The following is a 19,297-nucleotide window of genomic DNA, read 5'->3' on the forward strand; positions in this document are numbered from 1 at the left end:
AAGACATGAGAGGTGTCACAATTTTTTAATATCTCATTCTGTGTCACTAGCTCAGTCCCATGAAAATGAGGACTCCCTCACATGCCAGGATTTGCCATAATCCCAAGAACACCATTAATCTTCCTAATGAACAAGTCACATCGTAAATGGCCCCATCACCCAACACCACAATGACAATTAAAATTTAGCATGAGATTCAGAGGGGACAAGTCTTATTCAAACTGCAGAAAGGGGGCTAATTTTTTTCATACTGTTCTCTTCAAAACAATCTTAGTCTGACTTCACAACATTAAACTTTTCCTGTGTGTCAGACAAATGGGAAGTCTAGCCTTCTTAGTAGACCTAGCACCTGTCAAAGACAGATGAATGTGTGAACCTCTGTATATGCAATGTACTTCCAGGCAAGTAAATGCTTTTCTAGAACTGCAGAGCACCATTTAGCACAGTGCTGTTTCTCTTGACTGCAGGAAGGTGGTTGGGTGTCACATCTTTACCATGTAGCACAAAGGTGTGGAACAGGACAGAACTGCCAGGACACATGCTGTAAACCCCATACTTTGCTTACTGGAAAACTCCCTCAGCCATATTAAAACTAACATCTAAAAATCCCATTCCAACACAGTTTACATTACAATAGGAAACATAGAAAGTCAACAGCACCAACCCTGTAGCCAAAATGATGTTCAAAACTTAAAACTGTAGGGAGACCTGGGGATGAATTTCCAAAGACAAAGATTCTCAGGCATAGAAACTTTTGTTGGTTTGTTGTGTTAACATGTGCATTTGTGTGGTCAGCTTAATTCAATGACTAAGAATTTATCCTACTTTGTAGACACAATCAGACATAATGATGAGCTACCGTGTAAGTGAAGCAATGACACACATGTTGTCCTCATGCTCTTAAACAAAAATCACAGTGTTTTCCACACTGTTCCTTCTGCATACTGTTTCACTTAGCTCAGGATTTGACCTTTTATGAATTACAAGGTTCTGACATGAATTTATTGTCCAAAAGGTAGATCCACTAGACCAGTACAAAGAATGTTCTGGTAAAGAAACCAGCCAGATTCTGTGTTGAAAACTTCTGTCATGTAGGACAGCTATACGAAAGACCCATAGTTGGAGCCATAAGAAAGCTTACCAGTTGGAAAGGAATTGTGTCATCAGGGAAAAAACTTTGATTGCAAACTCATTGCAAAACCAGTAAATGATGTCTCTGAGCTTTTGTCTCTTGGCTTCTGGTCAACTTGGATTATTTATGCATTTCTTCTACAATTTGTGCAGACTTTCTGTCAATTACATTGAATAAATCAATGTTCTTGATCAATTTTACTATTTCCCAAGTTAACTTGAGTTGCACATTAGTCAATGGTAACCTAAAGGCATTTGAAAATAATGGTGCATCTTTCCTTGATATTACCTCAGCTCATGAATAGAATGTTTATGTCTCAACACTGCTGTTACCAGACACTAATACACTTCTTGTTTGTGGCTGACATAGTGGCAATGGTAGTCATGCCACTCTGTGATTGACAATGACTTCTCTTTGGGTATGAGACTAGGAACATTCTGATGATGGAATCTGAGACTTGCTCTGTTACCAAATACCAGACCATGAGCACCAGAAATGTTTCTAACAATCTGAATGTTCTATCTCAGAGCACACATGCAGTGACGTCTCTTAGAGTCTTTTCTGGTTCGAATGCAGGCTGTGCAACACAAAGAACTTGTCTATCATGAGAAGATTCTTCACAGTGTTGAGACAAATGCCCTTCATCATGGATTGTGCTTCATGTAGTGTAGTGTAGTGTAGTGTAGTGTAGTGTAGTGTAGTGTAGCGTAGTGTAGTGTGGTGTGGTGTGGTGTAGTGTACTGTAGTGTAGTGTAGTCTAGTGTAGTGTACTGTACTGTAGTGTAGTGTAGTGTAGTGTAGTGTAGTGTAGTGTAGTGTAGTGAGGCATGTTCAGGCAGGTGAGGCCATTCTGAAGGAGCCATAACATGTTCTTCCTCACTCATATCTCCGGCTGGTATCACGTGTGAGATGTTGAAAATCATTTTTACAAATTAGCAACTACCAGTAAGTAGAAGATGAAGTACTTGAAATGTGTGACAAGTGTTGAAATATGCAGCTTTAAGTTATGACAAATCCCAAGACCCTTTTGAAACTCATCATGTAATAGGAGAGTAAAATTGATTAGGGACAGAGGATATTTCAGCCAGGAGAGCTGCCCTAATAGTAACTGCTGATGTGTGCCATTTTAGATTTTCCTAAGTTCACAGAACATGTAACATCAAGCAACAAACTCTAATATAAAAGATGGATTCTGAGTGATAATAATGAGTTAATGTAGGTTCATTGAATATAATAAATCTACCACTCTGGTGGGGGACATTTAATAATGAAACAAGCTATTCATCCGGGAATGCAGGGAGGACATGGACACCCTTGGTACCTGCCACTCAGTTTTACACCAAAATTAAAATGGTATTAAAATGTTTATTGAAAATGTAATTACAAAGGCCGAGGAGATAGCTCTGTGAATGAAATGCTGGTTCTTTGGCTCTTCTGCACACACATAAAGCCAGTTGTGACAGTGGGCATCTGGAACTACAGTGCTGAAGACTGGCAGAGACTGGCAGGGGCCTGGGGCAGCCAGTGTAGTCAAACAGCAACTTCCAGGATCAATGAGAGACACTGTTTCAAGATATAAGGGGAGAATGATAGAGTGAATACTCAAAGTCAGTCTCTAGCCCTCTACCCACATATGCACACATGCAGACACACAGATGATCATAACTCACACACATGTGCATACATGACACAGCAAATAATTTTTCATACATAATTATAATATATAAAGCTGCCAAAACATGGTCCTTGCTAGTCCTTTACAGCAGTATGAATTGAATTGTAATTCAATATGTGTATAGTTATATTATGTATTATTATATACATATGTGTATAAACAGGGAGTTGCTCAGAGACCTTCTAGAATATTTTCACCTCCTCAAAGAACATTTTGAGTGTATGTATGTATATATATATATATATATATATATATATATATGAAAGAGGATACACTTAACTTTTCTTGCGATTCCAGCATGTTAGTATTAAGTTGAAGCCTTTCCCTGGGATCCTGACAGGACATGATGTAATGAGACCATTTACAACACGAGCCACTGTGTACTTCTCACATCCGCAAGCAGCCGTGGTGCTCAAACTGGTACATGTGTTTGAGCTTAGCCCTCAAACAAGCAAAGCTCCACTCCCTTTTAAAAACAGTGAAAAGAACAATGAAGATAAAAGCAGGTAGAGATTATAAGAATGGGGCAGAAGAGAGTTGAGTACTTGCGTTTTTGCAGAGGACCAAACAAATAAATCAGAATGTGACTATGAAATTTGAAAAAGGTAAAAAGGAAACAAAATAGCTCCCAAATACATAAAGCAATGCTTAGCTGCCTTGGTAAGTCACGATGTCAATTATAACCATGACAACTCCTAGGCAATTGACTGTGTCAAGATGAAGCTGAATACCTCCTTCCCTGCCAATGTCTGTCAGAAGCTCATTGAAGTGATGATGAACATTGCATTGTATATTCTATGAGAAGTGCATGGTCACAGAAGTAGCTGGTGATACTCTAGGAGAAGACAATTCTTTAGGCTCTTCACAACCACAGCAGAGACTGTGTCCTAGGACAACATTAAGTATGAAACAAACATTTTTAAAGAAATTAGCATGAATATGCATCCATAAAGGTAGAGATCCTCAAATTATATCTTTCTGTAGTAGAAGAGAGTTAAAATGAACTGAGCCTATGTACAATGTCCTTGTTTTAAATAAATGATATTGATGACAAACAGCTGAGCAATAGAAGCACTACTTTCCAACATAGAGGGAGCCCTAGTAAACAGTAGTAAACACTGTCTAGGAGAAGTTCCATACTGTTTGCATTCCAGGGGTCAGATCAATTAAAAATAGTCACCTCAGCCACTGAAACATGAAAAGAGACACAGACAAAACAGAACTGAGAAGTGTGTCGATTTCCTAATAAAACTTTATTTACAAATCAGACAGGGGGATTGAGTAACCTCCCCAGACCTTAGTCTACTGACCCTGGTCTATACCATTCTCTTCGGAAAAGCATATAAAAGAAGATATTGAAGTTGTGGTGTTCAATGTAAAGCTCACTCCTGGGAGGGGAAGAAGAGAAAACACAGGAAGAATCAGTTTAAACTGCATTGCAAGAGATTACAGTGCTGTCTTTTTTCCATTGGATGGTTTTAGCTTTTTGTCAAAGATCAAGTGACCATAGGTGTGTGGGTTCATTTCTGGGTCTTCAATTCTATTCCATTGATCTACCTGCCTGTCTCTGTACCAATACCGTGTAGTTTTTATCACTATTGCTCTGTAGTATAACTTGAAGTTAAGGATGTTGATTCCTCCAGAAGTTCTTTTACTGTTGAGAATAGTTTTCTCTATCCTGGAATTTGGTTATTCCAAATAAATTTGCAAATTACTCTTTCTGATCCAACTGGTGGTCAGCATGTAGAAGAATGCAATTCGATCCATTCTTATCACCTTGTACAAAGCTCAAGCCTAAGTGGATCAAGGACCTCCAGATAAAACCAGATACACTGAATCTAATAGAAGAGAATGTGGGGAAGAGCCTTGAACACATTGGCACAGGGGAAATTTTCCTGAACAGAACACCAATGGCTTATGCTTTAAGGTCAAGAATTCACAAATGGGACCTCATAAAATTGAAAGGACACTGTCAATAGGACAAAATGGCAACCAACAGATTGGGAAAAGATCTTTACCAATCCTCCATCCAATAGAGGGCTAATACCAGTACATACAAAAAACTCAACAAGTTAGACTCCAGAGAATCAAATAACCCTATTCAAAATGGGGTACAGAGCTAAACAAAGAATTGTCAACTGAGAAATATCAAATGACCAAGAAGCACCTAAAGAAATGTTCAACATCCTTAGTCATCAGAGAAATGCAAATCAAAACGACCTTGAGATTCCACCTCATGCCAGTCAGAATGGCTAAGATCAAAAATGCAGGTGACAGCAGATGCTGGTGAGGACGTGGAGAAAGAAGAACACTCCTCCATTGTTGATGAGATTGCAAGTTGGTACAGCCACTCTGGAAATCAGTCAATTGGACATAGCTGAGGATCCAGATATACCACCCCTGGGCTTCTACCCAAAAGATGCTCCAACATATAGCAAGAATACATGCTCCACTATGTTCATAGTAGCCTTATATATAATAACCAGAAGCTGGAAATAACCCAGATGCCCTTCAACAGAGGAACTGATACAGAAAATGCAGTACATCTACACAATGGAGTACTACTCAGCTAGTAAAAACAATGATATCAGGAAATTTCCAAATGGATGGAACTAGAAAATATCATGCTGAGTGAGATAACCCAATCACAAAAGAACTTACATGATATGTACTCACTGATAAGTGGATATTTAGCCCAAAAGCTCAGAATACCCAAAATAAATTTACAGACAATATGAAGCTCAAGAAGAAGGAAGTCGAAAATGTTGATTCTTTAGTCCTTTTTAGAAGGGGGAACAAAATACTCATTGGAGTTAGAGGATGGGAGGGACTTGGGAGGAAAAGAAGAGGGGGAGGGGAAAAGGGGGACAGGATCAAGTGTGGGAGGAAAAGGGGCGATATACAAAGGTTCAGGAAATTGAACTGAGGTATGTAGCAATGGGGGATGGGGAACTGGAGGTTAGTCATCAAAAAGTCCCAGTTGCCAGGAAAGCCAGAGGCTCCCAGGACCCAACATGGATGACATTACCTGAAATACCCAACAAAGTGGAGGGAGAACCTGTAGAGACCATATCCAGAAGCTAGAAAAGTCCCCAGTTAAGGAATGGGGCCACCCTCTCATCTCTAAAATTTTAACCCAAAATTGCTCCTATCTATAGAAAGTATGGGGTCAAAGAGTATAGCAGAGACTGAAGGAAAGGCAATACAGAGACTGCCCCACATGGGGATCCATCCCACATGCAGACACCAAACCCAGACAAAATTGCTGATGCCAAGAAGTGCTTGCTGAGAGGAGCCTGATACAGTTGTCCCCTGAGCGGCTCTGCCAGAGCTGTACTGATACAGATGAGGATGCTTGCAGCCAACTATCAGACTGAACAAGGGGACCTCAATGGAGCAGTTAGTGCAAGGACTGGAGGAGCTGAAGGGTCTGCAGCCCCATAAAAAGAACAATAATATCAACCAACCAGAGTTCCCAGTGACTAAACCACCAACCAAAGAGAACCCATGGCCCCAGCTGCATATGTAGCAGAGGATGCCCTTATCTAGATGGCATCAATGGGAGGGGAGTCCATTGGTCCTATGAAGGCTAGATGCCCTAGTTTAGGGCAGTGAGGTGGGTGCATGGGGGAGTACCCTCATAGAAGCAGGGGAGGAGGATGAGAGAGGGTGTTTGTGCAGGAGAAACCAGGATAGGAGATAATATTTGAAATGTAAATAGATAAAACATCCAATAAAAAGGAGTTTGCAATGTTTTAAGTATACATTTTAAAAAATGATTAAGAAACTGTGACAAAATGTTAATGTTTGTCAAATTTGTATTAATGGATAGATGTGTTAGTTACATCAGTCTATGTGTTTTGCATGTATAGCAAAAAAATAAAATACTAAAAAATAAAAATAATGTAAATGCATTAAAACATTTCAAATTGCATGAATCAGAATAGTAGAAAACAGAAACATTGGCAAGAATTGTATTTCCTTTCAAAGACACTGTCTTTGTGTGTTGATTCATCTTAGTCAGAAGCTGAATTAGCCCTGGAGAATTCCCTTCTGTTCTCAGAACCCGGAGCATTTAACTGATCTACCTCATGGCTTGGATTTGGATGAAAGACAAGGATGAGTCATGCTAGGGCTGGACTTTTCTATTTTCTGTACATGAACTAAAGGAAAATTTGAGTTGAGCTGGTGCCCATGTCCATTAGGGCTGCAAAACATCAGCTCTGTGTTTTGTGGCAAACCCCCGTGTTCTCTCCGTTAGATCATTTCTTGTTTCTCTCCTACTTCATTTACTTCATTGTTGTAAGGTAGCTGTAAAGCATTTGCACTTGACTCTAGAGACGAGCTCAGGTCCAAATTCCAAATGTCCCTAGCTATTTGTGTTCACCTTGTGCTAGCTTTTGAAAAACTCCCTATCCACTTACTCATCTGCAAAATGGGCTGTTGATAATAGACTGTCTTTTGGACAGTAAGGAGTAAGAATTGGTTAATTATAAATGCTTACAAGTAGCCCGGCTATAAGAAGTTATAAATTAGCATTGGCTATAGAATGTAGTTCAGTGGGTTTATTTTATCTCTTTGTGTTGATTAGCTTGAATTTTCTAGAACAACACAATAGAGAGCACAGCATCTAAAAAGTCAGGTTTGAAGTCCAAGAAACCAGTGATCTGCAGTATTGGCAGTAAGACATAAATTGTAAGTGTTTTGAATCCATGAGTCCCTTCTGTTAAATAAGGATAACAGCTACTCATCTCCTAATAAAATATTGAGAGTCAGTTACTGGATGCAAAGGTCATTTTTCAGAATACAGTAAACATCCAAGCGACTGTTATCACTATAACTGATATTCATGACCAATAAGTGGTCATGGTACTAATGAAAAACATATGCCACATACATATTTGGAAATCACATGCCACAATTTTTTACAATGTAGGTTTAGAAATAAAAGGGCCTTCATGACCCTTTCCTTTCCATTCATGACATGGTAGGAAAAGTCCCCTTGGACCTGTCGAAACTGACACCTGAGAGGAGAAGGAATAGAACCAGGATCACTGAAACTATAGCAGATCCACTGCAGTTCATCTTTACAGTTGTGCTCTCAGGTTAAGACCTTTGTCCTAAGAGTGAGATTAAACCCGAGGCCCTTAAGAAGATTCAAGATTTAAATAACTGGAGCCAAGCCAAGTGGAGTGACTGGGAGTACTTAGTTTCTGAACGGTAAAAAGCAGTTTCTCTAGAGCAAAGGACCTGCTCTTCTCAGGCCACAGTAACCAAAACTCAGTGTTAGATTTGTGAAGACCCCAGTAAGATCCTCCGGCCCTACAGCCACGCATATTCCACAGCCTCATGATGAGTTCAGGCTTAAAGTCCCAGAAACCAGTAATTTTTTTATTTTTTTTTATTTCTTTTTTTTTTTTATTAACTTGAATTTTTTTATATACATTTCGAGTGTTATTCCCTTTCCCGGTTTCCAGGCAAACATCCCCCTCCCCCTCCCCTTCCTTATGGGTGTTCCCCTCCCCACCCTCCCCCCATTGCCGCCCTCCCCCCAACAGTCTAGTTCACTGGGGGTTCAGTCTTAGCAGGACCCAGGGCTTCCCCTTCCACTGGTGCTCTTACTAGGATATTCATTGCTACCTATGAGGTCAGAGTCCAGGGTCAGTCCATGTATAGTCTTTAGGTAGTGGCTTAGTCCCTGGAAGCTCTGGTTGCTTGGCATTGTTGAAACCAGTAATTTGATCCCAAATAGTGACTCTGATTTTCTTACACTTCATTGTACTCTGGCCCCTTCTCTTTGGCCATGTGGTGCCTAATGCAGCTGCAAGGTCTTTAGGGGCCATGCAACAGTCCAAAATCATTTATTTATTTGATTGAAAGGGGGATAAACAAAAGACTGGGCTGAAGCTTCCCAAGCCAAATCCTGGAGTGCCTTGCTTTTTCAGAGTGCTGCTTTTGGCCTAGCCATATATTTTAATGTTGACACGTATAAATCACGTAAAGGTTTACTGGGTAAATATAGATTCTGGTGCAGTATGGAGCCTGAAATCAGTATTTCTAACAGGTTTTCAGATGGTGCTACATGTTTATTCTAGAGCCTGGCCATTCATGTCCTGGTGCAGAAAAGACCTTGCCCAGAAGCACCTGAGAAAAAACAGGCTCTATGCCCCCTCCAGAGATCACCAAAGGAGCAAATGCCCTTCACCAAATCCCTGATGCAGATGCACGTAAAATTCTGAGAAATGATGTTCCATTCATTGGCCATTTTCCCCAAAACCTTGGTTGTACATTCCTTCCGCTTATATAATGGCTACTTCTCTCCATCAAGAATTCCGAGACACTTGTTTCTATACTGGGATAGATTCTAGTAGGGTTCTGACCATCTTCTTTTTGAATCTACTTTCACTTTCAAACAAGTGATATTTGTTGACTATTCCCCCTGGAGAACACACTTAGATAACAAGGAGACCAGGATGCCTAAGGCTCTCTCAGCCTCTTCTGTGGTCCTTCATTGAAACTAATAAGCACAGTCATTATTACACACATTCTCCTCCTCACTGACAGGCAAACTCAGCTCTGAGGTATCCTCTCCCTGGGGTGGTATTTCACCATTGTTAATGTCCCCAGGATTTGACTTGATTCTAACCCATCTCCCTTCTCTCTGACTAGTACTTCTCTAATTTTTGCCATGGAACACTGTTAAAGGCCAATCCTTATAAAACATCATCTCATGAACTACTTATGGGCAACCCAAAGTAAGATATGCTATTTTCTTCTGTGGAAGGACCACAGAAAGACCAGTGGATGTAGAAGACCTGGGCTGACCGATTGGCATTCACAGCCACAAGTAAATGCACAGAGTATATTACCGAGAACTGGAACTTGTGTGCACCCAGGACGCTTTTGAAGCACCAATCTGTGCCTTATTTCAGCTCAATGTGTCAAAAGACTACGAAGTATCTTGTTCATAATTCATTACTTATGTGTGTAACACAGGTCCAGCATCCCTCGCCTCCAATTCACAGGTCCGGAAATGCCTCTAATTCTGGAATTTCTTTCCTAGAATTCTAATGAGAAATCTTGAGGATAAAATTCAAGTTTGAACATGAAATTAATTCATGTTTTATACTTACCTTCTATATACAGGATGAAGGTAATTTTTTATATAATTTTCATTTTTACACCCACATTTATACTCACCTATCACATGAGGTTGGGTGAATTTTCTTATTGTGTTGCCACAGAGATACTCAAACAGGTAAAATGCTGTACAAAATTAAATACTTTAGTAAAAATAATTTTGTGTAAAAATAATTTTTTTCTATTGTAAAATTTGGTTACTAGAAAATTCAAAGTTCCACTTGGCTCACGTTATATTCGTATTGGACTATATATGGTGGAAGACCTAGATTTTCAGCCTAAAATGTCAGACTAAAATTAAATCTTCAGAAATATTTTTCATTCCTTTAGAATTTGACTTGAAATTAGCTCTCAACCTGTGGTTCTCAACCTTCCTAATGCTGCAGCCCTTTATTACCATTTCTTATGTTGTGATGATGACTCAGCCATAAAATTAGCTTGTTGCTGCCAAGCAACCAGAGCTTCAGGGACTAAGCCACTACCCAAAGACTATACATGGACTGACCCTGGACTCTGACCTCATAGGTAGCAATGAAAATCCTAAAGTAAGATCACCAGTGGAAGGGAAGCCCTGGGTCCTGCTAAGACTGAACCCCCAGTGAACTAGATTGTTGGGGAGGGGCAGCAATTGGAGGAACACCCATAAAAGAAGCGGAGGGGGAGGGATGTTTGCCGGAAACCAGGAAGGAATAACACTTTAAATGTATATAAGAAATACTCAAGTTAATAAAAAAAATTAGCATGTTGCTACTTTATAACTGTAATTTGTCTACTATTATGAATCTCAATGTAAATATCTGATATACAGGATAGTTGATATACAATCTTCAAAGGGATCATAACCCACAGGTTGAGAACCACTGCTCTTAAAAGAATAAAAAATTTTTTAAAAAAACTATGAAACTACACAATGACCTCAACTATAAATGTTTTTACTACAACATAAAGATGCCATAGAGCTAGAAAAATCTGAAGTTTGACTTTATTCCCGAAAATACTAAAAAGAAGAAACAAAATTTTAAAACCAGTGGCAATGCTTATTGTTTATTTCAAACTATCTAATTTTATTAAAATTGCTTTCCATACTGTTATAAACAGGTCTTCTGTGTGCACTTCAAGTTCAGTGGTGTATGGTTTTATCTTCCCTTTATAATTGTCCCGTGTTGTTGTTTCTAAATCCTTGGCCTGTAATCTGTAAAGGTCAGAGCTGCAGTGTCCCTTCTCCACATTGGTGCTGCCTCCTGAGGTCTTCATCTTTGCTACCTCAGCCTCAGATTCCGCATTTCATTGTTGGCAGATGATCCTCCTAGTGCTGAGTTCCGTCCTGGCCCCACTACCTGCTCTGGGCTTTTGGTGGTATTACATTCTCACTTGCTACCTTCTCTCCTCATCCCTGTTACTTAGATCACTTCTCTGTAACTCCTAACATGTCTGTGCATGAGAACCGCTGCTTCTTCCAGTTAGTTTTCCACCTGAAGCAGTCTGTCTTCCCCTTCTGATTTCTCTGTTCCCCCTGTACAAAGTGTCCCGTTATCACATGATAGCATATTATTAGGGTTTTAAGCCAAGAACCAAACAGTCACAATTTTAAAAGATACTGTGTAAAGATTAGTAAAATTAGTAGTAGAAATAACAAGTATACGGTACAAAACTGCTGACAAAATACATTATTTTGTAGTAAATACAAAGACCACAAGATTCTAGATTGTCCACCAGAACTCTTTGAGCTCCTTCCCTGCTGATATCTTGCATAGCGCCAGATGATGCTCTGCAGGATGTGGGAGCAGGGGTTAGTAAAAGCATCAGTGGTCTTGCCCAGATGTCAGGTCTATAAACTAATACCAAACCTCAAGATATGCTCATGGTGGTAACCATGGCATGACTTGTATAGGGGCGACCGCATGTTCCCTGATTAAACATGAAGCCTACTCCACAAGCAGGAATCTATGCCTAGTAGTATAAATCTGGTCAAAAGGGCATGACTGAGGCTATCTGAAGCCTGTGTAGGATACCTACTACTGCTACATAACTAAATTGTCCTCACATCAAACCACCTTCTAAGCATCGCTTTATACTCACAGACAAAGGCTGTTCTTATCCTCACAGAGAGAAACATACCTTTGCATTGAACAGAAGTAAAAGCAGAGAACCATGGTTATGCAAAATGCTGAGACTCAAGGATGGTTGAGGACTCAGCCCCCCACCCCTGAAAGATGCTTAGGCCAGTCCTTTAAGGTTCACAGACAGTTGACTGTGACATTGAACAAAGAATGTATAAGCCAGAATATAGGGAGAAGGGCTACAAAAAGTCATCTTCTATACACGGCCAGGACATGTCAATCATAAATTTTGGGCACCTGTGACTACCAGCACTGGACCGCACCTTTGGGATCGTCAACAATCATCTCTAAATAAAGGGGGAGTCACAGGGTCCTACCATTTACTGATAAACTATTGGCAACTGCCAGATTCTGGGAAACAGGGTGATGGCTGCCTAGTTTTACACTTGCTCCTGAGCCTGCGAGGCACTTAAAGATAGTGCCCAAGCCATGCTTACACAGACAGCCTACTTAGTGTAGGACACTAAATCAAAAAGTCATGAATTTGGAAAGGCAGGGGACTGGCAGTGATAGGAGTAAAAAGAAAAGAAGAAAGGGTCGCCAGAATGTGTTGTATAAACTTGTGAAAGTGTTTTAAATTAAATTAATTTTAAAGAGAAAAATCACAATAGAATTGAGTATAGACTGTATAAAACTGACAAAATGCCAGCATTAAACTCTCACACATACCCAATAATTAAATGTAACTTGAGTAACTTCTCTAACAGGTGGAAACTGACTAGCTAGAATTTTTTTAAAAGAAAAGATCCGACAGTATACTGCTGTAAGAGACTCACTGTAGCACACACATAAACTGACAGTTTAATGGATGAAAGAAAACTACTACAGACTAATGCTAACCAGAATGACCACTTATGGTCACTGTATAGTAGATAAAGTAGACACTAAGTTTTAAAAAAAAAGTCTTTTAAAGACAATACCATACATTATGACCAAGGATCAATTTATTAAGAGGGCATGACCATCTTCAGTACATATATCGAAACAGGTGAGCATCCAAATATGGAAACTAATCTCAGTAGACTTCTAAGGAAAGATCGACTGTAATGGGAGCTACTGAACATGGTGGAGGTTAGTGATGAGATGGTTCATCATGGAGGAGCCCAAAGCCAGACCCAAGGATGCCAACTATCCTATCATTACTGAGCAAGACAAATGATCATTGTCTGCTCAGAATTATCGCCATGAATGGAGCTGCAACCTTCCTATTGTAGCAGGCCACGCTCCGGTTTCTTGGAAGCCAAGTGGGAATACTGGTGGTTGTGTGAGTTATGGGGAGTAGCAAGAGATATCCAGGGTGTGAAGAGGAGAGAGCTCAGTGTTGATTGGCATTGAGGCTGCATCTGACAAGGATTTAGTTAACATCAAGAAATCTCCTGTATGTGAGTGATGAAGCAAAAAGAATCTTTTCAGTTCCATTGAAAATATATTTACCACATTTTAAACTATATTGCTAATCTGCATTTGTTTATAATTCAGCAAAAAAATAGCAAAAGTGTACAGTGTTTAAAGCACAGCAGTTTTATCCATGAGGAATTTAAAAGATAGAAAAATATATTTTTTCCTTTTTTTTTTTTCAGAGCTGAGGACCGAACCCAGGGCCTCGCACTTCCTAGGCAAGTGCTCTACCACTGAGCTAAATCCCCAACCCTGAAAAATGTATTTTTATATATACAATTCCTTACTAAAAGAGGAATCACATATTTGAATTTAATAAGATTTTTACCAAAAAAGAAAGAAGGGGTGGGTAGGAATTTGTTCACATCCAACTTGAATTGATTTGTCTGTCTTCCTGGCAGACAAGTTAAAAGCATAGTTTATACCTGAGTAGTATTTTAAACTAATGAAACTATGATTTATATTTTTCAGGAATGGACAAATGAGGTTTTCAGCTTGGCAACAAACCTGCTGGCTCAGAACATGTCCAGGGACGCATTTCTGGAGAAAGCGTAAGTCACTCTGATTGTGTTACTAAGGGTGTTGTTCCTTCTGAGTCAATTTCCTTTCTCCTTTGTGAGGCTTTTGTTTGTGCTGCCTGGGCTTCTCACATTTATAAACATATATTTCCCTTTGGGATAGGAGGGCAGATTTCTCTTCTGTTCATACCTGGAAGACTTCCAGGAGAGATGGCACCTTCCCCTAAGTGCGCATCAGGCTGAGGTGACTTGAACCCTGGCAGCTGTATTAAGAACACAAAATTGCTCTCTTCAGAGTGTCCTCTGCTGCCTCTGCCTGTGTCCTCTCATAGTAACATTTGAAGAGAATGAACAGCATGTGACCCGTTTCTCTGTATTTGGAGAATTTGGGTGGGTACCACAAGAACTTCCTATCTCCTTCATTCAATGATGGATCCATAATGGAAGTCCAGACCTTCAAGACTTTAGCAGAAAGCAATAGAGGAGAGAAAGAATAGAGGAGCAAACAGAAGGGAAACAAGAGGAGAAGGAAAGGAAATAAGATGAGAAATCACTTTGGAATTGCAATGGCCATTCTAAAAATTACTTGACCAAGGAAATAATGATGTCGGCCAGATAAGCAGCAGGGAAGCAGGAGATGGATGTGTTCCTCCTGGTGACTCTTGAGGTTCAGGAGCTCAGGAGACCTTTAAATCAAAATCACAAGAGAAACAATAATGGACATGCTTCTGTTTCACCGAAGAGACTTCTGTCTTCCTTCTTGTTCCCGATGCCATGCCCTTTGGTTTACACCTCATCTCAACCACATTCTGTTTTGCTCTTTTGTGAATTTTAGTGACAAGTCTTCCCTCAAATGCTTCATCGCGGCGTGTTCCCATCTCCCCTTTGTTACCTTAAGAATCCTCCCAACACACCTCTTCCCTTCCTTTCTCCTTTCTTTTTATCCTGTTTGTCTGACCTGACATCCTCCATCCAACAAGCATTTGTAGAACATGTATTTTTCTAGATAGTGCTAATGAATGAGATACAGAGAGAAGTAAGATGTTCAAGCTCAGACTCAGCATGGTGAAATCGGTTGACTGATCATAGTCTAGTGCAAAGGTCTGTTCCAGATGGATAACCCTTGTGAGGGCTACTGTGGGAATTGTAGCACATGAATTTTGATGAATGTGTTGTCTACAAAACTGGATGTGGGGTCTCTGGGTGATGGTATGTGCAGTGTCCCAAGACAGCATTTTCTATTGACACTGCCATTACCAGTGGTTGAGAGTTCTGTGGTTGTGACTCTCTACCCATGTGCCTGAGGGTAGATGAAGAGGTAAATACACAGTCCTGATATTCTCTGTGAATTTCTTATGAACAAACTATTAGGATACAGATGAATGACAGAAACTTAATACTGAGAGAAAGAAGCCAGACCCAAAACACAATCCCACTTTATGTAAGGGACAAAAACAAACAAAGACAATTTCTGCTGTTTAATGTAAACATGACAATGATGTGTGGGGGTTGACTCCAGAAGGCATGAAAAGAATTCTTGGAAGCTTCTAAATAGACAATATTCCATTTCACCATCCAGATACCAATGTGGAGATTTAAATAGTTTGGCAAATTTAGCACACTGCACATGGACATGAAATCTTTTCAGATTATATTTTTCAGTACTTTTTAAATTTAATGACTTAATTTTTTGTTGTTTTTATTCTCCCAACAGATATACTAAGCTCAAGCTTCAGGTGACCCCAGAAGGGCGCATTCCTCTCAAAAAGTAAGCCACAGTCGTGTTTTTTTTTTAATCATTCATCTGCTTTGTCACAAAAAACTTGAATCTGTGCCACAGGTCTCATTTATTTCTATACCAAACTGAGTTGAAGCATTGAAGTGGTATGGTAACCCTGTCTTTCTTCATGCTAGTCTCACACGAGAGCAGCTGTTTTCCCATGACACTGCTCTGGCTGCCACTTCCTGTGGCATCATTTTGGAGAATATGTGGGAAGCAGGTAGAGGGGAGAGGGAAGAAATCCCATTGCATCAATCCCAGAAGTCAGCTCAGGTTCAGATCCATTCTAGCAGTGCACATTTTGTAACGTGGATGCCCCTAGTGGTCACTATAAGGCAGGGCTCTGAATTTTCAGTAGACAGGGAGCCTAAGTCACAAAACAAGAGATGAAGAGAGCCACTAGGAAAAGCCAGTATGAACAAGATGGCAGGTCACCTTTACCACGCAGACAGGCTAAGCACTGGACTGAGTTTTGTAATGTTTCAATAGATATCACAAATTCAGATCACCATATTCAATTCCTAGCACTTCTTAAAAAACAAAAAACAAACAAACAAACAAAAAACAAAACAAAAGGTGTGGCCAAAGAAAGTACACTATTAGATCACATTAGCCAGAAGTCCCTCAGGTTCAACATGGAAGCCAGCTATGAGCTTTACACAATGGACCATCAGAGGCAGTATGTATAACAAGGGACACAATTGGGAAAATTGGGAAGGTCATTTATTTTAGGAATTAATATGAAAATTAGCTAGTGTGATAGTTTTCATTGGGTCATCTCCACTGTCTGAGAATCTTGATTTTTATATCAGACACAAAGTTTTAAAGATACACATAGTTCTTGAGAACAGATGCCAATGTCTGGAGAACAGTTGGTTTTGCACTGTTCGAAGCTACCTCACTTTCATTCTATGTAATATCCTGAGTTGGGGTCAACTGTGTGTTCAGTGAACTGCTTCACCTTTTAACCAGCTCTCATGGATGTTTTCACTCTTAGCATCTACCGACTGTTTTCGGCAGACCGGAAGCGAGTGGAAACTGCGCTCGAGGCTTGTAGTCTTCCATCGTCAAGGGTAAGCATGCTGTGGTTCCACTCTCCTGCCATGTCACCACCTTACAAATCTGTACTAAACTTGTACTGCCTAGTATTTCCTAGCCATAGCTTGACGTGATTATGAAACCCATAAGTGAGGAGGGTAAGGTGTTAGACACCTATAATGCCAGCAAACAAGAGGAGGGACAGGAGGAGTGCGGCAAGTTTGAGGCTAGCATGGGCTAAACAGCAAAGTCCAAGCCATTCAGGGTTATGTATTCTAAACGGGTCTCAGAAAAACAAACAAATAAGACCAACAACAACAAAAGGACAATTAAAAAGAAACATAACTTATTTGTTAATATGTGCAATGTGTCAGACAGACCAACTAATTCTCATATTCCCACCAGTTCAGTCTAGAATGACTCTTTATTGTCAATGAAAAGAAACTATCTGGGCATATTGGCAAATACCCAATATTGCATGAGTTAGGGTGTAGAAGATATGAGGACAGTATTTTAAGACCATCCTCAGCCACATAGTGAGTTCAAAGCTACCCTGGGTTACATGAAACTCTTGTCTTTGGGCAGGAATGGCACAGAGAGAAGCAGAGACAGGGAGTGGGAGAGGCAGAGTTTGAGGGGGATACAGTAAGGAAGAAGGAAAGTCTAATCAATGTGTCTGCTTGTGTGTGTGTGTGTGTTTGTATTTGTGTGTGTGTGTGTGTGAATTTTCAATGTGATTCGAACACATTATTTATAATAAACCCACTCTTAATGCCTCTTGGTATATTACCTATTGATAATCTTGAACTATCATGTACTAGAACAGTATCTTTTAAACTGCGGCTCATAACCCCTTTGGGGATCAAAAGACTCCTTCACAGGGATCATATATCAAATATTTGTATTATAATTCCTAACAGTAGCAAAATTATTGCTATGAAGTAGCAATGAAATGGTTTGGGGTCACCACAACATGAGGAACTTTACTAAAGGGTCATAGCTCTAGGAAGGTTGAAAACCACTGCTTTAGAAACTTGTGGATAACAAATTTCAACTTACCTCTTTGAACCTCTAATGTATTCATTATAGACACTGATTGGTACATGGTGTATGTGTTGATAAACTTAGTATATATACTCCTCAAGACTTTGCCCACAGGTTCTGCTGAAAGGGATGCAGGATCAAAGGAGTTTGGAGGTCACTCACCACTCACAGGGAGAAGGCCTCCACACAAGATTCTCTTTTATTTTTGTGCCTGACAAACAATATCTTCCATATACTTTAGCCACCAAGAGGAACTCCTCTCCTTTTCAACTCATTGCCATATAATTCTAAAAGGATGTGTTACCAGTACTTCTGGGAGAACAGTGTGTTGCATGAACTCTGTCCCACAGGCTTATGTAGAATTTTCCATTCCCTTCCAAATTAGACTCACCTAGTGTCTAAGCAACAAGTAAGCCCTCATCCAGATCATTAGGTACTGGTGGGCCTCGGGGCCTCCGGAGATAACTAACCATGTTCCAGTTGCACTGAGATGGGAAAGCTGCTTTTCAACGTACGATGAAATTATAATAAAGGACTGAGCAATTTGTCACCCAATTCTGACTCCAAACTTTAGAAAACTAAACAAAATTAGAAAGAACAGTAGCTGGGTGTGGTATTTGGTACCTGAAATTCCAGCAATCAGGAGCAGAAACTGAGATCACTCTAAGTCCCAGGCCGTCCCTGGGCTGCATAATGAGAGACTATCTTCAAACCAAAACCAAACAAACAAAGAGACAAACAAGAAAACGTTCTTAAAAAAAAAACAAAATGAAAGAAAGGGAAGATTGTGTTAGGTCACAAGAATGCCTGTTCCGATACCAATGTTGCTCTCTTCAGTGCCTGTGGCCAGTTGCGCTAAAAAGGCTGCCGCGCACAGTTCTGGCCCCTGCACCCTATTTCCTTTCTCTTCTTCTCTGTGTGTGAAGGGGTCGTGCTGGAGATCAAACCCAGGGCCTCTGTCAGACCTTGAGAGTGCTAGACTGTGGTACCCCATCTTCCCACCATCCCCTTCATTGCGCTGAATGAATTAAACCGCCCAGACACACCTACTTGCTTTTCTGGTAGAAGCTTTGGTGTGGGAAAGACAGAACAATCTAATTCCTGTCCTTGCCTCGACCAATATTCAGTGAATTCCTGCCACATACCTACAGGCACCAAGTGAATGGTGTGGCCCTAGATTTCAAGAACAGTATAGTATCTGGAGAGAATTAGTCAATACGTATGCCAAGAGACGCATTCATAAATGGAAAGAGATGCTGTTTAAAATGGAATGGGTGCTGCCCTGAGAAGAAAAATCCATTCTCTAAAAAGAGTGCACAGAGCCCGAGGATTGGGAAGAGTTTGACCAGCAGAGGAGTGACCACACTCACACTCAGCCTAAAGAAGAACCAGGGAGACAGAATTACAAGGCATGAGAAGATATTTTCCCCTTCCCTTCGTGACCACGTCTAA

At 40.2% G+C, this 19,297-nt stretch overlaps 1 protein-coding gene across 2 annotated transcripts in view; it reads left to right on the forward strand.

Annotated features, from left to right (window-relative positions):
* Plcb1 (phospholipase C beta 1) overlaps positions 1-19,297 on the forward strand; it is a 671,578-nt gene that overhangs the window by 437,332 nt on the left and 214,949 nt on the right. For both annotated transcript variants that reach the window (XM_032904282.1, XM_032904280.1), the window contains exons 5-7: positions 13,937-14,016; positions 15,698-15,751; positions 16,761-16,836. In XM_032904282.1, the coding sequence (XP_032760173.1) occupies positions 13,937-14,016; positions 15,698-15,751; positions 16,761-16,836 (210 nt within the window). The remainder of the gene's footprint in view (positions 1-13,936; positions 14,017-15,697; positions 15,752-16,760; positions 16,837-19,297) is intronic.

Source organism: Rattus rattus, chromosome 5 (genome assembly GCF_011064425.1).
Source record: "Rattus rattus isolate New Zealand chromosome 5, Rrattus_CSIRO_v1, whole genome shotgun sequence".
Taxonomy (NCBI): domain Eukaryota; kingdom Metazoa; phylum Chordata; class Mammalia; order Rodentia; family Muridae; genus Rattus; species Rattus rattus.